Source organism: Scophthalmus maximus, chromosome 21, assembly GCF_022379125.1.
Source record: "Scophthalmus maximus strain ysfricsl-2021 chromosome 21, ASM2237912v1, whole genome shotgun sequence".
NCBI classification, from domain to species: Eukaryota; Metazoa; Chordata; class Actinopteri; order Pleuronectiformes; family Scophthalmidae; genus Scophthalmus; species Scophthalmus maximus.
Genome location: NC_061535.1, coordinates 9,541,273 through 9,564,589, shown reverse-complemented (window position 1 = coordinate 9,564,589; position 23,317 = coordinate 9,541,273). Strand labels below are relative to the sequence as shown.

Genomic DNA, 23,317 nt, shown 5'->3' with positions numbered 1-23,317 from the left:
ATTCTAACAGGGAAGTATGAAAGTAGAGAACAGTCAAATATGTCCCACGTGTCGTGCACGCTGAGTTATGGGACAAGGCGTTTTAATAGGACAACACAAAGGCAGTGGAAATGTACAGTTCTCCATCCTTGTCTGCCTCCCTCCATCGCTGTAAACCGCCCGACGACGAGATGATGGATGGATGCTGTATCAGAGCGAGAGATGTTCCCCTCACTAAAGACCCTGACCTCTGTCTCTGCCTCCCTCTGTTTTTCTCTTTTCATCCTTATTCATCCTTACACTCCCTTTATATAGTACATGTGTTCTCTCTGAGTCGCTCTCACTGACCCAGTTCCTTCTTTTCTTTTTTTCTGCGTGTATATTTGATAAAGTGAAGTAATGGGTTGACTGGAGGGTGACGCTTGAGTAACCTTGACCACTGTAGCTATTCATTTTCTTGTTTTCTTCACTCTTTGAGATGCACTCCTCCAAGGGAAACTAAAGGAATTATAAAAAAAACCCAACACAAACACCACAGGCACACGTTCAGGTAAAAGTGACATAGCGTCCTCCCTCACCCCGGTCTGACCCCCTGCCTCTACTGCTGCCTCACCTCTGTTGCCTTATTCCCACACCGCAGGGGTCATTACTCACACAAACTGCAGGTTTTTCCAACCTCTGTCACCGTCCGCCGCAGCGGCACACTCGAAGGAGAACGCTGTGTTTTCAGGGAGCGTTCAGCTTATCTGTTATGCGATGACAACAGAACGGCCCCACAATGATCCATTGCGTCTTTCGTGCTTCTATGCTACACTACTCAATGCAAAGATTGTATAACAGTTGTATTATGTGTTTATCAGCGTGCTGTATTATCCTGATAGAAGTTAGAGACCTTTTGTTTAAAAAAAATGTAGTTGGATGTTACTATTTGACTTTCTGATTTAACAGTTATGAGGTTATTGTAGAAAATAGTGAATATTGTTCAATGACCAGTTTCATTGACTGAAGTCACATGTAGCTGTTACAAATCTAACTATTGAAATAGACGACCAAATGGCAGCTGTACCCTTATTTCCCTTTTTTAACTTTAGTGTATATTATTAACGTTTTATAAAAGTGCTTATTTAAATGCACCAAATTGAAAATTTCCAACATTTCAGTACATGATGCTCTATCGTAAGACCCTTTATTCTGATTCATAAGATAAAAACAAATTCCACAAAAAGTATAAATGAAACAAAATAAAAATGACATCATGGAGAAACAGAAGGAAAATATAACAGCACATAACGTCTTTATTCGAAGTCGAGCTGGAGCAATAAACTGATTGGCGCATATGAGTCAGTCAGTAGTGATATTTTTGCAGAAATATTGGTGTGCAACAAGTTTAAATACTGTATGGTAGTGGTATTTTTAAGAATTTCTTTTTTTCAACAACAAAATGTCCCATGTTGAGCACATACTGTACCTGGATTACAGATCTTTAAAAGCAAAAAAAAATATTTAAGGCATCTTCATCAATACATATATCCAGTATATCATCTTATACTGGATGTTTAAAGAGTTTCAGGCCAGTTTAAAGGTTTTAAGAAAAGTTCCTTCAAGTTCTCATTTCATCAGAGCTAAAAACTTGTTATAATTTTTAATATTGTTTAATCACCCATTTAATTTTTTATCACCATTTATACTATAAAATGTCATACATAGTGCAAAATGTTCTTGAGCCTGAGGTGTCTGTTGTCTCCAGATTATTCATTTAGCCTAAGCATTCCTTTCAGATCTACATTTGATTAATCTGATTAATTATGCTACTTGCATTTTCTGTAGTGAATTCAAAGTGTACCAACAGACCTATGTTAGGACACATGGATTGTTGTGGTGTTTAAATTCCTAACAGGTAACGGATGAATTGACCTGCACTTGCTGAACTACCCCACCTGTGGGACATTTCACATACATGTGCCACAGAATGACCTCATGTACAGTATGGCCACCCGTACACATTTGTTCATACACCACACATAGAAGAGAAGAAACATGACTGTGGACGGGTGATAGCTCTCCATTCCATTCACACACACACACACACACACACACACACACACACACACACACACACACACACACGCAGACGCTTCAGTCGCTCTGTGTGTTGTCGACATCAGCTCCTGATCCCAGTTCGCGGAGCACAAGCGGGTCTTTGTGTGGGACGCTGCTCCTCTTCGCACTCTCTCCACATCCAGCAGGACCGTCCATAAATCAGCGAGCAGACGCAGGAGCGTGGCCTGGGCTTTGGAGGCAGAGTCGCTCGCATCGGAGACATTCATCACGAGAGCAGTCAATCCCTATATGCTCCGAGATGCTCTCGCTGCTCACGTTGTTTCCAAGAGTAAATGGACTGATTTCCTACTGAGATTTTCACTGAACAATGGTCCTACTGAATACTCAATCATATAAAACAGAAAGAGGCAACAAATAAGAAATTCTGGGGCCCATGACAAGATGAGAACTTGCCGCCCACCAAGATGTGTCTGATTTATCACCTTTACCTTTCCTGTGTGGTGGTCTCCTGTTGCTTTTCAGCTGCCAGGAAGCTCGAGTACCGCCAGTACCCTCAGCCTTTGAGGGGTTGCTTTGCTGATACACATTCCCTTCCTCTGTAGAATACATTGTGTGGACCTGAATCAGTTGTTTGACTCAAGTCAGTATAAGGGTTTTGAAAAATACTGCACAGTGTGATGGGCTTTAAAAGCTATTCAAATTATTTCTGTTGAATAATTTCCTGCTCTTGTTTTGACTATGACAGATATGAAACTATGAATTCAGATTTTTTTTTTGTGGCGATAAAAACACAACATCGTGAAACATAAACCATTCCCTGATGGAATTGCAGCACCACATTCTACATCACTACACTCACAGGAAAAAATGATATATTTGATTGATTCAGGTTCATTAATCACAAAGCATGCAATTTATTATTGTATTATTGTTATAATTATTTATTTATTATTATTTTCTTTTATTGCCTGACAGACCTATTTCAATCCTGCCTCACATCAACGAGAGAACCTGTATGAAGACTGTTGGATTTTAATTTCCTTTCAGCATGTTTCATGGACTCTCCTCCATATTTTGTATTATAAATGCATTTGTGTGAGTCATCCGTCTCTTCTCCTCTTTAGTTGTCTGAGGAACTGGAAGGGAAACCGGCCAATGGAGAAATCAAAGAGCTTCTTAAACTGCTGGCCAAACCACACGTCAAGGTGAGTCTGGCTCCCGATCTTCTTTACAGTCTTTCTTCATTTTATATTCGCCATATGTCAAGGAACTACAACCACCGTATCCTTTTTGTGGAGGATAATAGTGTTGTCTTAAAATAAAAAATAAAAATATCTTGCTTCTCTGGCCACCACAACGTCAGTCAAACATAAAAATTTGGCTTGGATTTTTACTGATATTATTACGCGCACAGTGTTTGCTGTTTGTATAGCACCAATATTAAAGGGATATGATTATCAGGCTTTATACAAACTAATACAGCTGTTACAGTAGATCCAGGCCATGTGACAGCCGTGGCTGAAGGCATTACGTTTTCAGGTTGTCCTGAACGTGACATCTCAGTAACGGCTTTTGGGAATTTTTTCAAATTTATCACAAACTTTCACTTGATCTGAGGGATGAACTGATTAGAGTTTGGTGGTCAAAGGCCAAAGGTCCAGGCCGATGTGACCTCACAAAACACGTTTATTTGGCCTTGTGAACGTGTTATCTCAGAAATGCCTCGAGGCAATTTCTTCACATTTAGCACACACATTCACTTGGACTTGTGGATGAACAAGTAATAATAATAATTAATACGCTAAATATGACACTACACATGTAATACCTTTCATTTAATTCCTTCAAAGTCTTCACTTCATGTACGATGTGGGTCAAAACTAACTTATTTATTTAACTTGGCTGTAGCTGGTGGCCTCATTAGCCAGACGCAGACAGCTATGAAATAAATGTACACGTTTCAAAAAATGCATAGCTGTCGCCATCAGTCAAGCCTTCCTTTTTGATGCACTGTCATCAGGCTTACTTTGGCTCGGCCAGAAACAACAGCTCAATATGAAGTCCAACCCCCCCACCCTAATACACACACACACACACACACACACACACACACTTTACACGCGTACAATTATTCAATACCTCTCAACAACAGGATTGAAAAGGAACGGGGGGTTCCTGAAATCAACGAATGTCTATGCTAGTGATGTAATGATGGATTTTTAACATTCTGGTGTCCTTCTGGTAACGTACTCAGACACTCTCACACAGCCGCTTTCCTGAAGACGAATGGTCGACATATATCACTGTCTCGCGCTCCTGCTTGGCAACACGGGGACATTGGGACCTCCTTCGTCTCTGTCAAGCCTGAAGTGAAATGCACCGGCAAACGATCACTGCATTCGCCACGAAGCGTGCCTGTGTCAAAAAATGCCGCATTTATTATTTCTATTACGCTCACAGTGAAGGCATTTGGCGTGACAAGCAGTCGATCCATCAAAACGCTGAGCTTGCGAAAGACTTGTGAAAGTCTTTTCGTTTTCATCGCAGACGGCAGTTTGACATTGCTCATCAATTAATCTTTGAATTTACCCTTATTGAGATTCAAGAGCAACTTGGCAGCTGGAAATCTTGCTCTTGCTGACCTCCATTGGTTTGGTCAGTACACTGTGACATCGCTGTGACATCACTGTGAGGTGTGGATACAGGTGTAACCAACTTCAACCAGAGAGGGCAGTAAAATTCTGTCTTTTAGTAAATCGTCATTAATTTAAAAAAAAAAAAAGTATATATAAAAATACCAACAACTCGTAGTTATTTTTGTCACAAGATGGTAGATGTGTCTCCTTAGCCCAGAGAAAACACTGACATATGCACTGTTACCAAGTCCTCGATCCAACTTTAGCTTTGTCTACTTGGGAAGAGCCTCGTCCATATTTATTATTTTTTTTGCTCTCTCTATTCCGTGCAACTGCTCACATCTCACATCTCCCACCGTCCTCCACGCACCACTGTGCCGACCTTGGCTCCAGTGCAGAATGAGGTCAGCCAAACAATTCTACATGAAACAATGGAAAATATTCGGCTACTGCTTCCTCTATATTGCTGGCAGTGCACCTTGGCAGAAGTCAAGAGCAGAGAAGTAACCGAGGATGGGAGCCTCCTCACCAAAGTGCTGCTGTACAGAACTGTAAGTCAAAAACTGTCAAGGGTAAAAATATAACTAGTAGACACTGTACAAAGAAAGCAGGATTCTGAGAGCTTCTGAAATTGTAGTCTTTGTGTCAGGAAAGAAAAGGTATTTTATGTCTAGTGCTCTCACCTAAACCTACATCTGTAACGCTTCCCTATAATCAAAATTAGTTCAAAGAAAATTCTGAAAGAAAAAAAAACATTCAATATATCAGTCTTCGAGGGAAGGGATCATGTCTGGTTTTGTCAAGTCGAGCGTTTGACATCTGCACGTGTTCACACGCTTGCACATTTTCCTCAACTTTGTGACCTCTACACTTGCATGTTGGTTTAAGTCCATCACCAGGTTTCGAGCATGTGGGCCCCGAAACCGCCGAGCTAAATTCTCCTGCTGCCTTCAGCGGGAGCGCTGGGTCAACAATAGATTGGTTCCAGCGTCTCGGTTTGGAAAAGATTTTATTGTGCCATACTGAGGTGTGGAGGCTCTTTGCCATTTTCTTGTCATTGTGTCTCAGACTGTGTATAGGCAGCATGTGGGCTCAGAGAATGAAGCCCTGAAACTTTTCTCTCTCTCTGTCTCCATCCGTCCTCCAGGGCACTTGACAGCGTACCAGCCAGCCCCAGTGTAAATCACAGGGCCTGGGGTGTAAAACGCAAGCAGATGGCTGTTGCTTTTGAATGGCGTCTCTGTGCGATAGTAACTGTATCACTCTTAATTATGGCTGAAATGATCCATTTCTAGGGCGGGGATATAAATCAGGCTCCTTAAATCTCCCGTCTCTCTTTCTCTTTCTTGCCTTCCTTCCCTTTCCTCAAACGTTCGTTTACGATTCGCACATGAAAAAACAACTGTCGACCGTATTAGCCCCCCCCCCCCCCCCAGCAAGCATAATATTGACAGTGATGAAAGTGCCAATTATGATGTCCGGCTGTTCCTGCCAGACTTATCTGGAGGTAGGTGTGTGTCTGCATGCTTGTAGAATGTGTTTGACGGCGAGTGCTGAGGTTCAAGGCCGACATAGAGGGGTGGGCGTCATTGTCCTCTCCCAGCTGGCCCCTACAGCAGTGCCCCCGGGGCAGACAATCACAGCAGGGTCCCTCCCGCCTGGGGAAGGCTGTTACCCTGCACCGATCCTGCGCTGCCAGCTAGAAAACGAGTGGGCCAGTGACGGGGCCAGGTGCTTTAATGAGAGGCCAATGCCAGGAATGCAGCGGGCAGGTTTATTTTGTCAAGAACAGTGATCTGTTTTTCTAGGATCCCTATTATGCCTAATGAACACAAACACACGGGCCGAGAAAGGACAGGATGCCTGGAAAACAAGGGTGGTTTTGCTTCCCTTCATCTTTCTTTCCGTCTCTCACTCTCCCCTTTCCTCTTCAGGCTTCAGCTGCAGGGCCTATACCATCTCATATACTCCAAATTTGATTAGGCAGTTAACTCACCCACACAGAGGCATAACCAGACCCAGTGACTCGTATCAGGCCAGGAAGAAAAGCTTCCATATATATACTGTGTTGTGTAAATCATTTGTACCTGTGTTGTACGCCATGTCAGCGGTCACCAGCCGGGGCACGTACCATGTGCTGTCTATTAGCATGGAGCTGTTATTGCTACTTCCCAGAAAGTTTTTACAAGAAATTAGCCGTGGCTCGGTTACAGGTTGTTAGGCACAGCCAAAGGGATAGAATGTGGCGATGGAGAGCATTGCCAGATTTAAGGAAGTGCCATCAGGCGGAGGACACGCAGGGGTCGCGACATTCGGCCTGATGGATACAGTTCAGAGGAAACAGCAACTGGCAGTTAAGTGGAGGTAAGGTTGAGGTGAGCATGAGGAGGGAGAGAGAGAGAGAGACGGAGCTCAGAAACATTTTTCAATTGAAATTCACCCAAGTTTGCAACAACAAAGTTGCCTCTTATCTGAGTCTAATCATTAATGCGATAATGGAAGAGACACCCGATAATACATGATCAAAACGTTATCAGTAAAGAAACAGAGAAAAGCAGCAAATCCTCACATTTTCATGAGCTGGATCCAACAATCCTTTGACATTTAAATGACATTTTTTCTTGATTTATGACTTGAACAGTTGAGTTCAGGTTCAGTTTAAGTTTTTACTTACTTGCACCACAAGGTCTAAATCAATGATTACAATCATTGTTGATTAATTTTGCACCACGTCAATTTCATTCGAGGAACTCATGCTGCACAGCGTGAGAAAAAATCTCACCAGGCCCATGTGGGTGTCCGACCCTGCTGAGAGGCTGACGGAAGCCCAGCTGACCCGCGTGTTGTCGCCGACAGTCAAATACCATAAAGTGAGCCGCAACACAGCACGTACCTAACCTCAAATTCAAAAAGATTTGTTTTCACTGGATTTGTTGTCTGCACAGGTTCAGCTTTCAATACCAAACTAAAATATGTTTTCCTGTACCCACTGGTTGGGATGAGAAGCAGAAAAGAAAAGAAGGTGAAGAGCTACAGCTCCGTTGTATGTTCACACGTGATGTTCAGAAGTGTCCTGTAACATTACTCATCTCTCTCTCCAATCTCTCCATCCATGCCTAGACACGGTGCTTTGAACATGATTTATTTATTATATTGGTTTGCACTTTGAGATCCCATTGCCATTCTGTTAGCTTTTTCTTACTGGCCTCATCTGCAAACAGTTTCGGTTTTCGGCGTTCCAAGAGAATATTACGATACCATAATGACAGTATCCCTAGACATACACTACAACACAAAGTGCGTGTGTGTGTGTGCGCGTGCGCGTGTTCATGTTTGGTGCAGATGAAAGCCAGGAACACACTGTTAGGCCTTTTTTCTGAGAAATGCACAATCTGATGCCGGGAAGATTTTGGGGAAAAATCCATGAAAGATAAAACTGAAGAGGAGCAAACAAGAAAAGGGATTAATGGCATTTGAGAAGAGTTTGGACAAGAGGACCGAGAAATCAGGGAGGAAAGATGAGAAAGAGAAAACCGGAGAATTTTATTTTTGTTCTTCTGGGATTTAAAGTCTCTTTTTTTTTTTCTTGTTTCGTTTGGACCGCACTTTTCTTCTGGATTAGTTTGGAGTTGATATCCATATGAAGATATATTTGGAGTTTTACAGCTCCTCTCTCAAGCAAACTTCTCCGGAGCTGTAGCAAGAACAGATCAGTGGGCCAATCAGAAGAGGCTCTGAGTGACCCTGGCCAACCACAGGTAACAGATAGTATATTACGACTGTAACTTGTTAAAGCTCACCAGCACATTGAAGAAAGATATATCTGTGACAGTCGCATATACAGTACGGGGAAATTGTGGCTGGAAGATGCTTGGCCTAGAAAAGCTTTTCATGTGACATCACAAAATGACCGACGTGCTGATGGATCGTTTATAGGCACACTGTCTAAAAATGGGCTGTGGGCATTTCTCCTTTCATATTTCTAAATCTATAAATCTATTCTAAAAATATAGCAAGTTCTTCCAAGTATATGAGATAAACTGTGCGTGCGTGCCCGTGCGTGTGCGTGCGTGCGTGCGTGTGTCTGTGGATCCCAGCCACCGAGACCCAGTTATGTCTCCTCCTCTCATCTGCTCCCAGTTAGCAACATCTTGAACACTGTACTGCAGCATGCTCCCATGTCATAAAACACACTGCTCCTCTTCTCACCATATCCTTCTCTCTGTCTCTTTCTTTCTTTCTCTCTCCCTCTCTCTCTCTCTCTCTCTCTCTCTCTCTTTCTCTCTCTTTACTTTTTGTCTGGCACATGAGTTGGAAGATGTTTTTCTCCCTCCCCCTCGCCTCAACCACGGAAAAAGCAGCACGCGTCCAGCTGCATCTCGGTCCGGACATGGAGTCGTTAAATAGTTTGAGAAGAAGAAGAAGAAAAAAGAAAAAGCGAATGTCTCAATGGCATCATTCTTGTCTGTGTCCCGTCTCTTTTTTATGTCTGCTCGTGAACGTGTGAAATATCTGAGGCGGCTGAGAACTTCATTACTTTGAGCTCGCCGCCGAACATTGCGGAACATCAGCTCGCTATGGAAATGATCAGTACTGAAATACCCCCCCACCCCCCTTACACCCTTCCACTTGCTTGTGAGCAATGGTCAGGGCCAGTATTGGTTGCCTTTAATCAGAGAGATGTATGGAGGGGGGAGCTTGGGCCTAATGACAATTAAAGCATGCAGCTACAAAGTACTGGCCGCGAATGCTTTCAAATCCATCACCCAGCACTTGAGGGGGACACCCCAATTCATAACCATCCTCCCTGCAGTCTCTGCATTTTCTCTGTCCTGCTCAAAGAAAGAAATGATCGATTGGATTCTTAATAGCATGTTCTGCTCTACTCTGTTTTGCTAATGATACCGGGGTAAATCCAAGGCCTCCGTGGTTTGACTGATAACCCTTTGCTCGTTGTTTCTTTCCTCCCATCAATCCTTCCATTTTCTCCCTCGTTGCAGAGCCTTCTGAAGGTCCACGATACGGTCGCCCTGAAGAGTTACGACCCCGAACTACCTCCGCTGCCTGACGACATTGACGACGATGAGGACTCAGTGAAAATCATTAGGCTGGTTAAAAACAAGGAGCCTCTGGTGAGTGAACTTTGTATTTGATTTGCACACTGTTGTTTTTCAGCAGATCCCAGAGTGTTTTGGGAAGTGAACAGCTAAAATGATGTCACCCATGTCTAAAGGGATGTAAAGATGCCGACCATGAGCCGCAACATTCCCGGTATCAGTCAGATAATGCCAGAGTCCTCTTGTTGCATGGAGTTTCCCGTTCCATATAAAAGTACAAAAATATCACTAATTCGTCATCATCAGGTTCTTTATTAGTAAAATCCTGGCGCTATCTCACTGATCCCTGGATTTCTGAAAACCCCTTGTATCAAAGCGGTATCCACACCACAGGTCAAGCCAATACCATAAATGCTTTTGCTTTTGAGGTACTTGAGGCCTGTGGGGAATCCAACCCACAACCTTGAAGTTTGTAAGCACACCAAAGCTAACCACAATTACCCTGCTCTTGGCCATGGAGTATTTTAAGCTAGTCTAGGCTTGATGTCTGTGAACGGCTTCCTCTTCTATCCTGGTCAGTGTTGCTCCCTCGTTGTAACATGCCTCGCATGTCCGCGCTCTTCAGACATCGTCCCAGACGACGAAAACCACCCATCCGTCTGGACCCAGGGCCCTAAGTGTGCAGGAGCGACATCTTGGCTGGTATTCCCATTTTCACCACACCCCTCGACATCCTGGGTGTCAGCGCTGTTAGATGACTGCCATACCATGCATTCCCCTGGACTTGCCAGCTAGTGAGGCACATTTACGTAGGAGTGGGCTTCTGTAGCCCCAGCAAACAAGCCGCTTTCAGTCGCACCACATAACTTTATTTTATTATTATTTTAATTTTATTTTTAGCTTTAAGATTTGCCTCTGTTGTGATTCCTCCGATTCCTCGATTCCCTCGAGTGACCTCAGTGTCAACACATAAGAACTCAACTGCTCAAGTCCTCAATGGCCCGTGACAGACCTCCATCTTTCATCGTCGCACTCTGTTATGTGCTGTGGCCCGGCCCCACCTTCGATCCTTGTCGGACATGCCCTGGCCCCAGCCGCCTCTATTTTCACTTTGTGGTTTTCACCCTGACCGCCACCTTGGCTCCAGGCCGGCGCACTCCTCTCACCACACCCTGGGGGAAAGGAGAACACACCTAAGCCATTTTTGGGTTGCTGCCTGTTGCATGTTCCGTGGAGCTGCTGAACGTAATAATGTGGCTTGGAGGAATTCTCGCTCTCTCGCGCGCACAACACAGATTTGTCGCGGTTGCTTCCTGCTCAGGCCTCTCCCGAGTCTGATGTTGGATCACATTGCCCGAAACCATAATGTGATTTACACCCGGCCCAGTCGGCTTAATCATCTAGCTGGTGTTATTCCATTACGTGAGCTGATGCTTTTTTTGTCCCAATGATTTGGCTCCTGAGTTAAACTGAAACACACATTTACGATGTGTGACACTGTGTATTATTGCACAATATTGAAGGTGTTAATTCTGTAGAATATACAGTATTTTTGTAGTAATATAGTGACTCAGTTTTACTTTATAAGATAAGAGTGCAAACTGGTTATTAAAGTAGTTTTTTTAAGTGTATCTAAATAAAGAAAGTGATGTGCCTCCACTGTTTTTTTTAAGGGGGCAACGTTAGGTCAGATGTAAAAATACTCTGAGTACTTTATGAAGTGTCATTCAACGTTTTTCTCCAAGTACAATACATCATCAGTCTAACATCCTGTCCCTGGTGCCAAACAGTCGACCAGTTTAGATTTATCGCAGCAAATCAAGTTATAATAATAACTTCCAACTTGCATTAGATCAAAACACATTTCATTCATGAAGGATCTAGCAAAGGCTACTGAATCTACCCTTTTAACTCATTTCAGCAATGTGAAAACCAAAATCAAAATACACAGTGACATATCACACACTGGGAGTGAATTTTCAGCACATTGCTGTGGAGCGGTTTCATTCTCAGGAGTCGTAGCTGCCCTCTGACTGCCCAAAGGACCCACAGGGCACAACTGCTGCCCATAATCTCCTGTGGCTATAATTTAGGCCTGACCGTGGTGTAAACAACACCAGGGTTTCTACTGCAGGGCATGTTTTTTTTCTCCCGTTTATGCATGAAAGAAAACAAAAGTACTGCTACTGTGGCGCTGAGCCATCTCAGAAATGTCACATGCAATGTTTTTGTATTTGTACTGAGGAAAACAAAGAGAAAAGGTCAACTTTAATCTCTGATTAGAACAGACTCTACTCTGGCCTCTTTTGGACAAATTCTTCAAACCACAATGAAGGAAAAAAAAAATCTGTCCTTGCATCTTCCATCATCCTGTTTTTATTTGCACACGTTTGGTCAGAGCCTATGACTTCTCTCTTCTCGTCTTGTGTCCGCTGAAGAATTAATATGTCCCAAGAGAATAAGACATGCATTTATCAGAATGATCCGATGGGAATGGAACAAATTGCTCCTGTAATACAAACCTTCAAGCAGAAAGTGCGACTGGGGATGTGCATGTCCATCACTGAGGCCAATGTGATGCACATCTCGATGCTTTTCCACAAACTGATACATGACAGATACAGAGGGTAGGCTAGGATCATAGACTGTATATAAAAGTGGATGTAGTCACCGGGTGATGCCACAGTGGGTTGCCACTTGGTAACAATACGATTCACTGCAATGCAGTGCGATGCAATTTGTTCACTTTTCGAACCTGCTTGTCATACAACTCTTAGATAATAAAATTGAATTTGTTTTGGTCTAATCACACAATTTTTCTACTGAAATTTAACCACGAATAATGCAATTTTCATTGGTCATTAAGGTTAAATATAAGTCAACGTTCTGGCACAGTCCTCTGTAACACCATATATATACAGTGTATCTGCTAACATGGTATTGACCTGAGTCAAGGTTTTACACATAATGTACCCCTAATGGACATTACTTAAAAAAAAACTCACGGTATTTTGTCATTTGCGAAGGTGAAGTTGCTCAGTCTTTTGTGACCCTCTAATTTGACAGTAAAAAATTTAAAGGCTCCGCCATTTACCTCTGGCCTCTTGAAAATTGACAACCTGTAGCTCTTTAGAGGGAAACTGACCCTAATGAGCAGTTAGATTGTACATTAGTGAAACAGCCAGTAGGTCAGATGCTCACGGTGAAGTCACAGCCTTTCCGCTCACCAATAAGAACCCTCTAATTTTGCAGGGTCCTCATTCGCCACCGCACCAAATTGATTTGGATGTGCCTTTTAACTCGCAATTTCATTTAATCAGCCTGAAATTCTCAAACTTGACATCATAACAACGGGGCTGAACGATCTCTAATTTGCCTTCCGTCTCTCCTTACTTTGCTCTTTTGTATTTTCTGTTTCACTCTTCCTCTCAGTCTGCCTTTGTCTCATTCTGTAGACCTGGACGATACAGGAACTGGGCTGTAGTGAGTGCATGGGGCCCCTTTTCTATGTGACTCATCCATTAGGTTAATTGCGATAAGTTGAGTGGTTTTCGGTGGCTCTGATTAATTGCTATCATTTCTCAGAGCCTGACTTCATGACACATTTCGGTGAAACAGTAAAAACTCTATCTTCCAGCGCAACCTCCCTCTTCTTCTTCTTCTTCTACCCCCTTGTACTCCCCCTGCTTTCCCAAACCGGCTGATTTATTAGCTCAAGTGTCGGAGCAATTAAATTACTGGTTCTGGAGAGCTGCATAAACCTGCAGTGTAGCTGATGTTCTCATGAAATGAAAGGAAGTGAGAATACACTAGTTTTACACATGTCCACAAGTTTGGAGGCCTAAAACATGACCTACAAAACGTCCACTTCAAAACATTAAATATTGTTATGGCTTAAGTGATATGTGACTCGTCACTGTGTGTATTTCTGGCTAAGGAACTTTTTAACTGATAGTTCTTTGCTGTCACGACGTCATCCCAAAGAATCCTGGAATTTCCAAGGTCCCTGCACAAAAATATATGTCAAGCAGCAAAAAGGCGACTTCGGACGCCCAGTGGCGGGCACACCACAGCTGCTTGGGGTGACCGTCGAGAGGATGTGAGAACACCAGAGGCTGACGAGCCTGCTGTGGTCGGCTCTGCTCCTCTCGTCGGTATGTTCTGGAATCCCTGTGACGCAGATGTAAATAGCAGGCCTTGGAGATGCTCGCTGCGTATATGCCCCACTGTGTTCGCATTTGTTTTTCACATCATGTGTCGTCGCGCTCGATGTCACTCATTCGGTGCCGGACCTCATCACTGTCGGAGCAACTCTTCATTCACTTCTCCCACTCAGTTCATCTTCAGTTGTCCTCCCGCTAACACGCCATATTTTTCTCTCCCTCTCCCAGTCTCTCTTGCTCCCACTCTTTAATTCGTCTGTTATTTCAATCAGGCCCACTTTCTCTCATCCGTCGTGTGCATGTATGTTTTTTGGTAACGAACGGCTATTTGTGGCATTGTAAAGAACTTAGTTCTTTTTACGATGTTATAATTTAATTATAATGCATTTCAAGATCCTTGACGTGAAGTGTTTCCCCTTCTTTCTTTTTTGCCATGTCTGTGTGGACACCTGTCGTGCTGAGGTCATTTTGGCCAGGACCCCCTTGCAAAAGAGATTTTGAATCTCAATGGGAATATTCCTGGTAAAATAAAGTATTTCAAGCATTTTTCTTTCACATTTCCATTGTGCCATACAACCAGTGAAGGCATTTACACTCCATCCATCCTCTTCTTGCTTGATTCTTCCATCTCCGAATGTTGGGCACCATTAGCAGCGGTAAAACCTCTGCTGCCAGGAATGTGACCGGGCCAATATCAGGCTCTGTCGTTCTCCTTCCTCTCTTCTTCTCTTCCTCTCTGCTCTGTGTCGTTGCACAGCATTGGTTTTTCCTGTCATGGCTGGGTGTCATTGGGTGTAATGACATGGAAACACTAGACCACAGGGTCTATGCCATCCATTTCGCAGTGCCAGCCTACATAGCCTCCTCCCTGGCATCAGCTAGCACCAGTCAATACAACTACACCACCACTGGGCTCGGCCACCCAGCCGCCCCAGCCACTGGATACCAGTTGATCAGCTGGACTTCTCATTATAGAGCCACAAATAGCACTGGTTTGACTTCAGAGCTGCAGGAGTCGCTGCACATGCGAATATAGATGACATGTCCAGCATTATTATTGTAAAAGCTCCAGCTGCATGATTGATGTCGGTGGATTTTCTTTACTTAATAAGGGAGTCGATAATTGCAACGAGACAGGAAAGTCTTGCGATCGATTCAGCGTAGTTTTCCATGAATGGCAGTGGCTGGAATGAGCTATTGGCAATTTGACATGCCATGCTTTTCTCATCTGCGGCAGATGGGCCGCGTCTTCTCCCTGACACAATTAGGACGGTCGGATCGCGGCAGCTCTGATTCCATTCGTCTGGAAAGGCTTCACGAACACATTCATGCAGATAGTTGCATGTGGTGTCCTGCTCAGCTTGGTCTTTAAAAAAAAATCCTCCACATTATAATGTATTAAAACTCTGCTGGCATCGATGTGTACAAACACAGGTCTTCAGGATGAATAAGGTTTGAGTAAGTTCTCCACAATGAATTCCTTTTGAAAGTGACTTGTCTGTTTACGTCAGAACGTAGAAAGCAAAGGGGGAAAGTAATGACACTGGCTGGGGATTAATGGAGCAGTTAATGAGATTAGAGCAGACAGCACACATGTTAGTGTTTTACAGATAGACCCATGTGCTTTAAAAGCAATACATCTGCCACTTGATGGATTAGGCCGCGGTGTCTTGGGAGAGCTGCAAAGGAAGATGGAGCGCAGCGATCGAAAACATACAGACGAGTGGAGGCAGCGTCTTTTGTTGACTGGCTCACCGTGCCATTGTGTGTATTCAGTACTAGGTGTGTGTGTGTGTGTGTGTGTGTGTGTGTGTGTGTGTGTGTGTGTGTGTGTGTGTGTGTGTGTGTGTGTGTGTGTGTGTGTGTGTGTGTGTGTGTGTGTGTGTGTGTGTGTGTGTGTGTGTGTGTGTGTGTGTGTGTGTGTGTGTGTGGGACATATTTATATGTACAGTAGAAGAAATGCAAGATGTTAAAGTACACAGCTTTTTTAATGCATTTCTTAGAATAACAAAAAAAAAGTACAGTATTTTGTAAACTATCCCACACAGATTGTGATTGAGATCCTGCAAATGCAGCATGATAGACAACCGGACCTGATAGCATCGATCCAGAATTTTTATCATCCAGCATGATGTTTACTTTGCACTGCGTTCAGTTGAAGGATTAGAGCCCCACTTTATACTGTGCGTCACTTTATACAAGTGACACACAATAGAATTAATTCAGAAATGTCCACATAAGCTCTGGCCGCTGAGCCAAAGTTACTTCAAACTTCAAGCTCGGGATAGAGAGACCATTTAGACTGCGCCTCTTACAGCCAAGAGCTGAAAGGATGATGTAACTTTATATGGCTTTTATTGGATCCGAGGTATCGAGTGAGTAAAATGCATTCAACAGTTTTGATCACGCCTTTGGACACTTGATGCATAAGACCCCTCTTTCATCTACTCTCATTAACGTACAGAGGAAATGTGCCCAAAATAGTCTGAGAGTACAGTTTATATTTAATTTAGAAACTCAAGTTTGTCACCGGTTAGCATGGATTATCTTTTGGTGCATCTTAATACATCATAAACAGTATGTTTCTATGTACAGGAGGAGTCTGTTTGTACAGTCAGTGAGTGATAGGGATAAAATTCTTGATGACGGTACATATGATTTTATGTAAATTTTAATCACATGGGATAATTCATTGAGAATTTTTATGGATTGCATAAAGCGGAAAGCTTGAGTTTGTTCTTTTGTGTCTGTGTTTGTACAGCACTCGGGTCCAGCTTCTGTTGCACCGCCCCTGCAGCCTGTTGAGTTGTGAATGTGAAAACACGCGCAGCCTCCCAAGCCACATCTGAGGCATTCCCAGATCCTAATCTCACAGCCCTCTCAAATAAAACGTCTTCCTCCCATCATGTGCAATCATAAACACGGACGCACGTCCCGACGCTCCAGCTCTTTTCTGTGCACGGTGAGCTCGCGGGCTGAATGTGGGCATTGTTGCACACCAGGCCGGGTTACTCCTCAGCGGCCCGGCTTCTCGGCCTGCTTTGGAAATGAAAAGTGACATGTGAAAGTGCTGTTTTCTTTACTTGGGATAACGACAGGGAAAATGCTAAACAATCCCAGAGCAGAGATAGACCTCTCCCCCCGTAACACAACTGTCTCTTTGTATGCGCTCGTACAGCTCATGCAGGACAAGAAACACACACACACACACACACACACACACACACACACACTTTACATAATGACTAAATATCTGGCACTGTCCTCCTTGTAGCAAAGGGACGGCAATTCCACTCAGTCTACATGGTGATTCAAGTGGACAGCATGGAAACAAATACACACATTTGGTGAGATAGTCACACACTTACACACCGATTCACAATCCCAAAGTCACCGGCACCTGTCTGAAGTACTGAGGTGGGCCGCTAAGTGTGTTTTCATAGCAACATGGTAATGGCTTGCTCTAACATTAAGGTTTAAAGAGGCAAAGGAGGAAAAAGGAAAGAGGGGGTGGAGGAAGACAAATGAAGGTAAGCCGTCCCGTCATGAGGGCCCTCCGCATTAAACTACCTGGCAGCTTCTCCTGGAATCCCTCCTGCTCGCTGTAATTATCATAATAATGACCCGCAATTTTCCTTTTTCTCAGTATACTTGTTAATTATGACTGGTAGGTCAAGACCGAGGTTAAGGAAATAAAAAAGGGAAACTAGAGCCTGGCTTAGTCTGAGAGGCCGACTAGGAATGAGGGAGGAAGGCGAGGGTGGGAGGGGGTTGCTTTTATTAGTCGCAATCACAAATGATTTAATAAAACAGGTGGAAAGACATGCAGCAGGTCACCCAAAGGGGACTGGCCTGCAGCGGGACCTCTGGTGCATCAGCTAGAAGGAAAAAAAACATTTGACATAAAACTTCAAGTACCTTACGCTGCTTACCGGCTTCGTTCTTTTTTTTTTTCTTTCTTCCTCTTTGCAACAATAATGTAGATTCTCATCTGGGCCCCCTGCTTATTCTTTACAGCGCTGTATTAATCTTTATTGGTGACCGTAACCCCAAATGGATTTTCTGATCATGACCGAATACCCTAATATTACACGATGTTACTCTTTCGGCGCTGCACTGGAGTCTGTCGCGTTTGAGAAAGTCTGTAAGAACTCATAAATATATTGGACGCAGTGCGTGGAACGGTCATGTGTCTCATGTGCGGGGGCTCTCTGCCATCTCAGTGAGGTAAGATGAAGTGACACACTCCAACACCAGATATGATTGGAGGTAATTGTATTTTAATGTCCAGGAGGCCCATTCCCACTTTGTATTTGGGTTTTTCCATGGTCGACATCTGGTGTGAAGAATGCCCGCATGTGTTTCCACTACACTTGTATTTATACCTCTAAACATACCAGTCAACACAGCAGTCGGCAGGAGTTTATTGTCGCCGTTACACTTTTGCTGTTAAGTGACATCATGTCAAAACACGTCGGCCTCTCTATCCAGGCCGCTTGTGTTTGTTTTCCCTTGTCGCTCTCAATTTGGAGGGTGAAATAATGTTTGTCAAATGCCACGGACGTTCAGTACGGTTCACGGGGCAATGTTTTGAGTGGTGGTTATGGGCCGACGGCTGTGGAGCAACGTGCTTGCAGGAATATTGGAATTGCTTCAGTTGTGGCCATGGCTAAGGTATAGAGATCGGGATTCTTTTGTCTCACTGTGGCACTCACTTTATGGGCCATACATACACTGCCTGCCCTCGAGACTTCTGATGAGCCAAGACAACTATAGCCAGACCTCTCGTCATCCATACAACCATAGTACAAGCCAGCCAGCTTCCATCATGTCATGCAGCCATCCATTCAGTCCATCAGCCAGAGGGCACTCTAATTGCCCCACAAAGACTTTGCTCGCCAGAACCTTTTCTTGTGGCCAGTCGCAGCCAAGCTAACACGACATCCAACATTCAGCTTGTCTTACTCCTCTTATCTGCTGGAGTTTCATGGCACTACTGTACGCTGACAGTTCCCTGGACTGTCTTGCTCCCATTCCATTCTGTCTAATAAACACTCCCTTGTGCGGGAGGGGTTCCAAATGTCAGTCCCTCTTCTCTCCTCTTCTTTGCGCTGTATGAGGTGTGAGCCATTTGTCATCACATACTCAACGTGGCTGCCATCTCAGCATGTGTGCAATGCGCTCAGAGGGGCGATGGCTTGATATGGACAAGCGTCACTCCGGTTCTCCTCATCACTGCAGCAGAGACTAAGCCGTGGCATTTGGGCCAGCCCAACAATAACAATCAGAGGCATTTATGTGTTAGAAATTGAGGAGTAGAGCTGGGAGCGGTGGCTGCATATGGAGCTGATCAGGTTAGGAGTGGAGGCTTCGGATCGCCTTACTGATGACTAATTGACCACAGCTCGAAGGCCCTCGTCAGTCCAAGATGAACCCCCTCTCGTCTCTATTTTTGACCGTGTATTTCTGTGCGTTCTGCCCTGTACTGTGCAATTTCTGGAGAGACCGGAGCTTTTTTGTTCAAACAAACAGCAACGGTTGACAACAGGAAGAGAGAATCAGTGCCTAACAACTAAAAGTCCTTTCTCCATGTTATGCGCGCACCATGCTATCTTTTTTCCGTGCAAATTGTGGAGTTGAGCCACTTGATGGTTAAGTGGCGCCTCGTCTCTAATTGCTAACATAGCGTAGCCCATTCATCAGGTTTAGTGACTGTCCGGCATCCATCATCCAGTCTTTTGAGGTTTCTCTCAGGCCTGTTTGGCCTGACTTCAGGTAGAAGCCCGCGGCTACGCTCTCATCGAAACACACACGCAGACGTGCTTGCGTGCACACAAAAATACACTTACACATGCTGTCGCTGTCAGTCATGCGTGTATGTGCTTTGACAGACGTAGACATTCCCCCTCTGACTTCCTGCGCCGGTTCCATGCACGGGGAAAAGACTGAAATGGCTTCCATGTGCCAGTAGCTGTTGAAGTCTGGGTGTAAACCTTATAGTAGTGCTTAACTGCTACACCAGGAAGCCCATCTTGGTGCTCGAGGGGTCTTCACCTACCTCGTTTCTCTCTTGCGTATGCCTCTCCAAACAGTGTGCAGCTTATTTATTTTCGAGCCTGACTGTTTATGTATTTGTTTAACAGAGCAGGGACTCCTCATTAGTGGTCATGCAAGGCTGAGTGCTGATGATAGCGCCCATAGGGTATAAAGGCACAGGGGAAGGTGATGCTGAGTTCAGGAGGTTGGATTAGCCGCCCCCCCCCCCCCCCTCATTCTGGCTGCCTCTCGGTGCTTCCAAGGCATTCGTCAGGCCTCCAGGAGAGGCTGTTCCTCCCCCTGGAGGATTGGTAGAATGAAGGTGGACTGCAGATTTAATGAGGTGGAAGGAAAAGTGTGCCACACTCAAGATAATCAGGGAACAGGAAAAATGTTTCTCAGAATTTGGGAATAATGAAAGGCATTGTTTTATGTTTAAAAGAGTAGAGTACAGTACGTGACCCAGTGCAGGGTCACATACTGTACTTGCGTGTTTCAGTCTTGAGAAAGCTAAGATGCTGTCTGTGTAAAATGTAATTACTGCAAATCCTCTATTTCGTCTGATGTACAGAATTAATTAACATGATACATAGAATTGCATTTTTGATATACTTAATGCAAGAATAAAGAACTTGTTGAGCTGGATATTAGTTGGTTTGAAAATCTTTCTGCAAACAATGCAGAATCCTTTCTTTTTCTTTGTTGCTTTCACTCCCTCTCCCATTCGTTTTATTTAGCTGGACCCAAACAGCTGGGCCAGCCCTATAAACGCAAATGTTATTAAATGACTGACTGATAAAGTTGCACCTTTGGCTAGCCTTGGAAGACTTAGACTTTTACCACTAGCCATTGCAGGATTTAGCTACTAGTAGTTGTTTTCAGCAGTTTCACAGCAGTTTTCAACTACGTCCTCAATTTCGCACATAGACCATACAGGGTCCAGCCATATACTAGGTTTCTCACTCGCAGCCACTCTCACCTTTCAACCCAAACCCCTACTCTTGTACCCGCTGTCTGGCCTCCCCCTCCTCGTCAACTTGGCAGTCCCGACTCGCCTCCTCTGGTCTTCCACTTACCCTCCAGCTTGGCTCGCTCATGTTGCCACTGGAGCGTTTCGGCCTCCATCAGCTTCTCTTATCAGACAGAGCTCATTTGGCTACTGTACCAGTGCTGAGTTCAGACCAGGGCTGGCCAGATTGTGAAAAGAGGTTCCCCCTCCCTTCATCAATCAACCCTTTTGCATCTGGCTTGGCTGACCTACGTGGACCCATCACTTTGGAGGGCAATAGGTCAGGTGAGAATTGCTAAGTATAAAGACTTTAAAGGAGAAATTATGCTCGTATTCAGGTCCATAATTTGGATTTGGATTATGATTTGAAAAGGTATATTTGCTCTAATGTTCAAAGAACATTGATATGATGTTACAGAAGCATCAGCTGGACTACTGACGAGGCGTTTCAGGAATCTCTGGAGCACTGTTTTCTGTCGGGGAGAGGAGCTCCATTTACTTTCGGCATTTTAACTTTGCAGTCCTTTAACATACACAAAAAACTATATAGCACACCAGAGGAAAGGGAAAAACTGAAAAAGCATAACATGTCTCTGTTAAAATGAGTACAATTTAAAGTCAATTGAGGTCATTGAGGTCTATAAGGGAAATGAGCTTGGGCACATGTGTCCACTGATTCCCCTGTTTGTTTCTCCACTGGTGATAAAACATAAAGAACGGTGGTTTGAATGTGAATAAAATGGTCTACTTGCTTCCCATAGATTCGGGTTCATGGCCCCATCTCTTTTGTGTTTGCCTGCTAAATGTGCTGCTCTATAATCACCATTGCCACTTGCAGTAAAAGTCGTAAAAGTGGTGTTTCCAAATGGCATCGGGGGTTTCAACATGTGATTTAAGCCATGTGTGTCAAAACACATTTTATATCTACGCGCCATATGTGAGCAGATTCCATAGATAGCCATGGACATGTGGTGTGGAGCGCGTCTGTGGAGTTTTTCACAGCCCATTGTCTTTGAGTCCAAGGCTGCCTCTCGGCTGTTTGGTTAGCCTTTCGACTGCCACCAGCCACCAGGCACCCCAGAGGACACAATAAAATACGTCCATCATAACACTGGCCATCGGCCAGCCCGAAGAAGGGGAAACAGACAGAAAAAGTAGAGCGAGAAAGGTAATGACCATATGTCTGAATACTCCTGAGATTTTCTACAGTCTCCCCATCTCACCCTGTTGTCTGTCACACTCGCTCTTTTCCTGCAGCGCACTATTCTTTCAGACACACACACACACACACAAAGAGGCCTCTCTGCTTGTCTGTCTGGGCACCATTGCATCACAGACAGCTGCTTTAAGTCACACTGCTGAGGGTATGTGACCCTGACACGGGGGCCTGACAGTGCCTTCTCCTCTTGCTGACCTGCTCCACTGATTTCTCTTCTACTGCAACCTCTCGCATCTCTTTAATTATCCCTATTATTCTATTAGCCCCGCAACTTTCGACAGACACTACCACTGTCTTATCCTGATGTCTTTCCCCTTTTCCCACCCTGCACCTCTACCCCGAAGGCCTTGAGGAAACCATTATCTCGGAGGAAAACCATTAAGTGCGAATAGGTCTCGAAAATAACCAAGATGACATGCTAATAGATTGGAGAAGTGGCACAAACCAGAGGCTCCTTTGGTCTTTGAGGAGATCCTTTTGAATTCTCCTCCCGTGCTTCCCATCCAGGGCAGTGGCCAGAAGTACTTCAGGCCTGTCAGTGGAAGGCAAACAGGGAAATATCACTAACCGGAGAGGGCCATGTTGTTGCGCTCCAGTGGTCGACCCTGGCAGCAATCGGTTCAGACAGCTGAAATAAAGCACGGCCTGGTGAGCGGGGTGAGGGAGGCTCCTGCCCTGTTCCTTTTCTTCTTTTTTTTCACGACAGGAATAAACGCAATTTTCAGGGTTGATGGGAATAGCAGCTAGGTAACGGTGGAAGGATGCGTTTCAGCCACGGCTAACTATGTGTCGACTAGATGACGCATCTGTCTGGTTCGTGTCGTCAGGCCCGAGCGAGGATGACACTCGCGTTAAGTTGCAGTTTGCTCTCCTATTTCATCCGAGAGCCCAGCCAGGCTGGTGCCTGACCGGTGTTTGTGGGACGGCTGTGACAGGTTGGCACCCATTAAACCCTATTCTTTTATTGTAAAGGCAAAAGGATATTTGCGATTTCTGGTAAATGCATCACCGCTGAAAACACAGTCATTTCAAATAAGGAAGTTGAAACACTATCCTCTTCTCCATATGTGTTTTTGGCTGAGCACCAAGTCCATAAAGCAAAAGGGTAGTGAGTAAACTGAACCGAGTGCTTTTACCCACACCATGCCCTTTCTTAT

General features: G+C 44.4%; 1 protein-coding gene across 3 annotated transcripts in view; it reads left to right on the top strand.

Annotated features, from left to right (window-relative positions):
• Nucleotides 1-23,317, top strand: part of mpp7a (MAGUK p55 scaffold protein 7a) — a 115,983-nt gene that overhangs the window by 54,389 nt on the left and 38,277 nt on the right. For all 3 annotated transcript variants that reach the window (XM_035619179.2, XM_035619174.2, XM_035619177.2), the window contains exons 5-6: nucleotides 3,165-3,245; nucleotides 9,677-9,808. In XM_035619179.2, the coding sequence (XP_035475072.2) occupies nucleotides 3,165-3,245; nucleotides 9,677-9,808 (213 nt within the window). The remainder of the gene's footprint in view (nucleotides 1-3,164; nucleotides 3,246-9,676; nucleotides 9,809-23,317) is intronic.